We start from the raw sequence: 4,853 nt of genomic DNA on the forward strand, positions 1-4,853 counted from the left end.
GCATCCTACAGGGTTGGGTGGGGCTGCAGACAACCCCACCTTCCTGGGTGAGAAGCCCTGAGCAGGTGACTAGGGCAGTGAGGACCTCAGTGCAGGGGACATTAGAGGCCAGGAGTTTCGTTCTGGAGCAAGTACCCATCACTGGCAAGAGAGTCTTAGGTCTAGTGCCTTCATGGGCACCAGGATACAGATAAGGAAACAGTTTCTGAGTCAGGCCCCAAAGGCTGTACAGCCCTAACAGCACAGCTGGCCAAGTCTCCCTGTCTCTGATTCCTGAGTCTCAACTGCTGGTGAGCAACAGAACTGCCTCACTGGCTGAGATCCAGTAGGCGATCTTGGCAAAAGGTTCTGAGGAAAATCCATTTAGCTATTGAAGAAGCTCCCTTGGCTACCCCATGGACAGCTGTCCCTTTCTGGTGCCCCCAATGGGTCTCTACCCTTATGAAGGTGCCACATCGCAGTATACCTGGGTGAAGAATATACCCCAGATCTTGATTTCCCATCTTCCTAAACCTGGAGCATGTCAGGGTCACACTAAGAGGTCATAATGTGGGGTGCTAAAAGGTAGTCAGACAAGTGCCTTGTGACTATTGAATGTTCACACAGTGTAGAGGATGAGATGGATGAAGCCTCAGGTTTTGTGGAACATGTCGTCACAGTCACCTCTAAGTCACACTGTTTCTTAAAATGGCTCACCTTTGGAGGAAGCCAGCAGGTTCTACTGCAACAGAGTGTCTGGTGAGAGTCTTTTTGAGAGATTTCAGTAAAAAGTGGGCAATAACAAAACTTGTAGGCACTGCAGGATATGTATGATCCTGTTCCTGGGATCTGTCTGGCTGGACAGCCCATGTGGCTTCCTGATGCCTTAGTGGTGTGGTCTTGGGACCAAGGCCTGCCACTGGCCCCTGACAGAGAACCAGGCCAGCCAATATACCTGCTCACCTGAGATGGTGAGGGCTGTGGCCCAGGCTGCTGGAAGGAGCTAAGGCCAGCAAGCCCTATTCCTGCTGCATGGTGTCTGGGTTAGGACTATAAATTCATGCTATTTCCTACTGAAAGAAGCTTTTAAGCAAATGTAGCATATTCAACTTGTTTTAATAAGAAACGCTTTAAATTTTACCCTATAATCATGTGGTTTTCATTTTTTAAAGTCTGAAAAAATTTAACATCATCTGACTTATTCTATGATTTTGGCTGTATCAGCTGGTATGTGGTGTGAAAATGCCTGTGAAAGTTTCCTTGGAAGATTTGTAGGTCTGTGCTGCCAAATGTTTGAACCATTCAGCAGACTTAGGTAGATCCATTTATATTAAAGTTAGAAATACCTAGGGAATTTAATTAATCAAGTTCTTCATGTTTGTGAAATATCTAAAAAGTTTAGAGATTTAATGTATCAAATATATAAGCCAATGGAAAATTAAAAATAAGTGAAAGTGTGTTTTCACATTAACACAAAATTAACAGATTTATAAATAAGATTTTAAGTTGAGTTTGCAAGATTGAGAGAAGCTGTTTTTAAGTTTATGATTATAAAACGTATTTCAAGCCAGTAATACTACCTCTAGGAATCTACCATGAAGGTAAATCTCCAACAATAAAAATACACATGAATAAATTAGTTGTGGCAAAATTACTTGCAAATTATGGTCATCCACCCATGGAGTTCTTTGCAACCATGAAAAGAATGAAGAAAAGTCTCAGATGTCTAGCATGTGGTTTTTTGAGATAATTTTCTTAAGTCAATAAATTGCTTAGGTTGGGCTTGAATTTGCAATCCTCCTGCCACAGCCTCTTAGGCTGCTTGGACTATACACATGTGCCACCATGCCCAGCTAGCATGTGTTCCCCCTCCTCCCAGCCTACTGGACCACCTGTATTTCAGGGCATGCCAATTCTGCCTGATTCTGGAATCACAGTAAAGCCAATTAAGATTTTTAGTTAAATGTGTTATAATTTTGTCTTTTGACACAAGTAAAGTGCCTTCCTGAATTCTGTCATTTGCTCTAGAGAATCACGAAGCCCAGTGAGAGGTCTTGGAGCATCTGCCTTTGTAACCAAGTTGGGTAGAAGTACAAGAGGCTGGGAGCCCTGGGTTTGTGTCTACCGAGGGAAGATGTTATGAGGAGCTGAGCCATTGACTGTGGATCTGGACTGACACCAGTGGTACAGGACTCCAGCTGGTGTCAGAAAAGGGTAAGTACAGGACTCCAGCTGGTGTTGAAGAATTGGTTGTTGTTGGAAAAAGCTCTTCAGTGAAAATGTAAAGAGGTAAACTTTAAAAATTAAAAATAAGGGCTGGGGATTTAGCTCAGCGGCACAGTGCCTGCCTGGCAAGTGCAAGGTCATGAGTTTGATTCCCGGTACCGGAAAAAAACAAAAACAAAAACAAAAACAAAAACAAAAACAAAGAAAAAAATTAAAAATAAGTAAATGTGCATCTGCTTACTTCTGCAAAAAGACAAGAAAAGCCAAACTAAAAAACTAATAAGACTGATTTCCTTCAGTGGGTGGGGATGGAGTGGGACAGGATGTCTTATCTGAGAAACCCTTTTGTATAGTTTCATCTTTTGGAATCATGTCAAATATAGACTAAAAATCAGCAAAATGGGGAGGGGCCTAAAATGGAACACAAACAGTAATTAAACCTCTAATTGCATGTCAAATGAATAATATAACTGCACTAATGTGGAAAAAACAACTAACCCAAGTAACCTTTGAGCTTGTACTTAGACTATATGGCTTCAGATTGAACAATTAAAAAAAAACTCTAAGCAAATACCTAAGTCTAGTGTGCTGGCTTGTTTTTTTATTGTGGCTTATATATAATTCAAATATATTCTGAGATTGAGCAAGTAAATATAGGAAAATTAACAGCAACTGGTTCCTTCTTGTTGGAGAAGTTGGGAGTTTTAACTATGGGAAGAGAAGACTGGAGCAGATCCTGAGGTTCTGCATTGGATTGGAAGTGTCACATGAACTCATGGAGATTTTAAATGTGTGTGTGAGCCTGTGTGTGCAGAGAAATGAGATGCAGGGTGTGTGTGTGTGTGTGTGTGTGTGTGTGTGTGTGTGTGCACATTTCTTCCAGCTGTATCCACTGAGTGCCTAGAAGGAAAGTGGACACCCAGAACCCACGTCCTGGATGGTTCCCAACACCATAGAGATGGTCCTGGGTTTCCATCCAAATCTTTCAGCTCCACTTGAGATAAGAGGGGACTCCTCCAGGGATTTGGACCAACTGTGGGTTCCCAGGCCTCAAAGCTCAGCACCTCTCACACTTAAGGAAGGACACCAAGTAACACTGGCCCCTCCTGCTCAGAGCTGCTTCCTCTGGCCCCTGAGCGACCCAGGCCCTATCACAGTCCTAACTCCCCGAGCTGGAGCTTGGCTCCCACTAGGACACAGGGAGGAAAGGATCAAAGAATAGGTGCTTCAGTGGGTGGAGTGAGGGAGGGGCATGGACCCAGCACACCCAGGTGGCAGAAAGAACTGAGGTCACAAAGACAGAATATGGTGTCAGAGTTGGGGTAGGGTTCCCCCGTAGCTCCCTGGAGCTGATGTAGATCCAACACCCCTCACCCTCAGCCCTACTCCATCTCATTCCAGAAACCCAGACCTTGGTGCTGGGGGTGGGGGCTTCCAGGAGGTGCTAGCTAGCATCCCCCATCTTCCATTCCCCACTCAAGCACAGCCTTCATTCATTTCTTCATTAGTTCATTCATGTCTATGGGTGACTTGTCTGGAGCCAGGAACTGAGAGTAAGTGCTTCCCAGGACTACGAGCCCACAGTAGGAGCCTGATGCTCCTGTGGGATGGGAGAGCCAAGGGAACCAGGTGCACCACGAGGCAGATGGTGGGGGACGCAGCAAAATGTAGGGCTGGCTAATAGTCAGGGACAATCCAGGACCCCCAGTTCCCTTGGGTGGATATGAGCTCCTTCCACTGTAGCTGAAGAGGGCAACTGGACCATGACAAGGCCCTGTCCATGTAGGGAAGTTGCCCTTAGGTTCAGGTGCACAGGAGCCTGGGCACCTTCTCATCCATGCCGATCCCTGCTCCCGAGCTTCAGGAGCAGGATCCATCAAGGGTCCCTCTGTGCCTGCAGGTAAGCAGAAAAACAGCCCAGCCGAAGTGAACGAAGACGCAGAGAAGAAATGAAGACCCAGGTAGACATGAGTTTTTACTTACGGAAAAGCGACAAAGCTAGAGGCCCACCGAGGGCGGGGGCATCAGCGAGGTGTCTGGGGGAAAGGGCACAAACACAAGATAGGAGAGCGGCAGGCGACTCACTGGTCACAGGAGTTGGCAGGGGATGCTGCAAGATAGAGGGGCAGAGGCTGATAGCTGGTGGGCCGATCCTGGCGTCTAAAAACCGCCCCTGCCACCCCTACCCCTTAACCTGGGCAGAAAGAGGAGCTAGCAGGCCCTTCTCCCAGCTTTACCGGCTTGTTCCGCCCCTGAGTCCTCCACCCTCCCTCCAGGTCCTTGAGACCTGACAGCTCCCGCTCCTCCCCCTCCCCTGACCTGGACTCGCTCTGCCCCTGAGGCCCCAACCCAGCCCCATCCCTGCTTCTCTATAAGCGCTCAGAGGTGGGGTGGCGGGTGTGGGAGCACAAGCGCCAGTGTAACGCTCTAGTCTCGACGTCCTGTGTAGAAAACGGCGGACCCCTGACTCAGAAAAGGCGGCAGGAGGCCAGAGAGAGGCTCAGTATTAGACACACTTACCCCGGGCCGGCCGGCAGGGCGCGCGTCGGTCACTGAGGGGCTGGTGGTGGCGAGCTGGCCACAGCCTTCCACACCTCTTCCTTCTCGCCCTTGGCCGAGGGCTTTCCAGGTTGCTCCGTGGTCGCCAC

The 4,853-nt window shown here is 47.7% G+C and overlaps 2 protein-coding genes across 5 annotated transcripts in view; one reads left to right on the forward strand and one right to left on the reverse strand.

Annotated features, from left to right (window-relative positions):
- Positions 1-3,095: 3,095 nt before the first annotated feature.
- The window catches only part of Prap1 (proline-rich acidic protein 1), a 20,218-nt gene continuing 18,460 nt past the window's right edge, over positions 3,096-4,853 (forward strand). For 2 of the 4 annotated variants that reach the window (XM_005402061.2, XM_005402062.2), the window contains exons 1-2: positions 3,096-3,758; positions 4,106-4,166. The gene's annotated coding sequence lies outside the window, so the exon portion shown is untranslated. The remainder of the gene's footprint in view (positions 3,759-4,105; positions 4,167-4,853) is intronic. The other 2 variants (XR_001230826.1, XR_001230825.1) reach the window with 2 other exon arrangements.
- Positions 4,168-4,853, reverse strand: part of Caly (calcyon neuron-specific vesicular protein) — a gene marked incomplete in the record, with an annotated part of 9,770 nt that continues 9,084 nt past the window's right edge. Inside the window, 2 exon segments of the mRNA XM_013503059.1 lie at positions 4,168-4,315; positions 4,726-4,853. Coding sequence (XP_013358513.1) covers positions 4,755-4,853 — 99 coding nt within the window.

Source organism: Chinchilla lanigera, unplaced genomic scaffold (assembly GCF_000276665.1).
Source record: "Chinchilla lanigera isolate Chin_1 unplaced genomic scaffold, ChiLan1.0 scaffold00076, whole genome shotgun sequence".
NCBI classification, from domain to species: domain Eukaryota; kingdom Metazoa; phylum Chordata; class Mammalia; order Rodentia; family Chinchillidae; genus Chinchilla; species Chinchilla lanigera.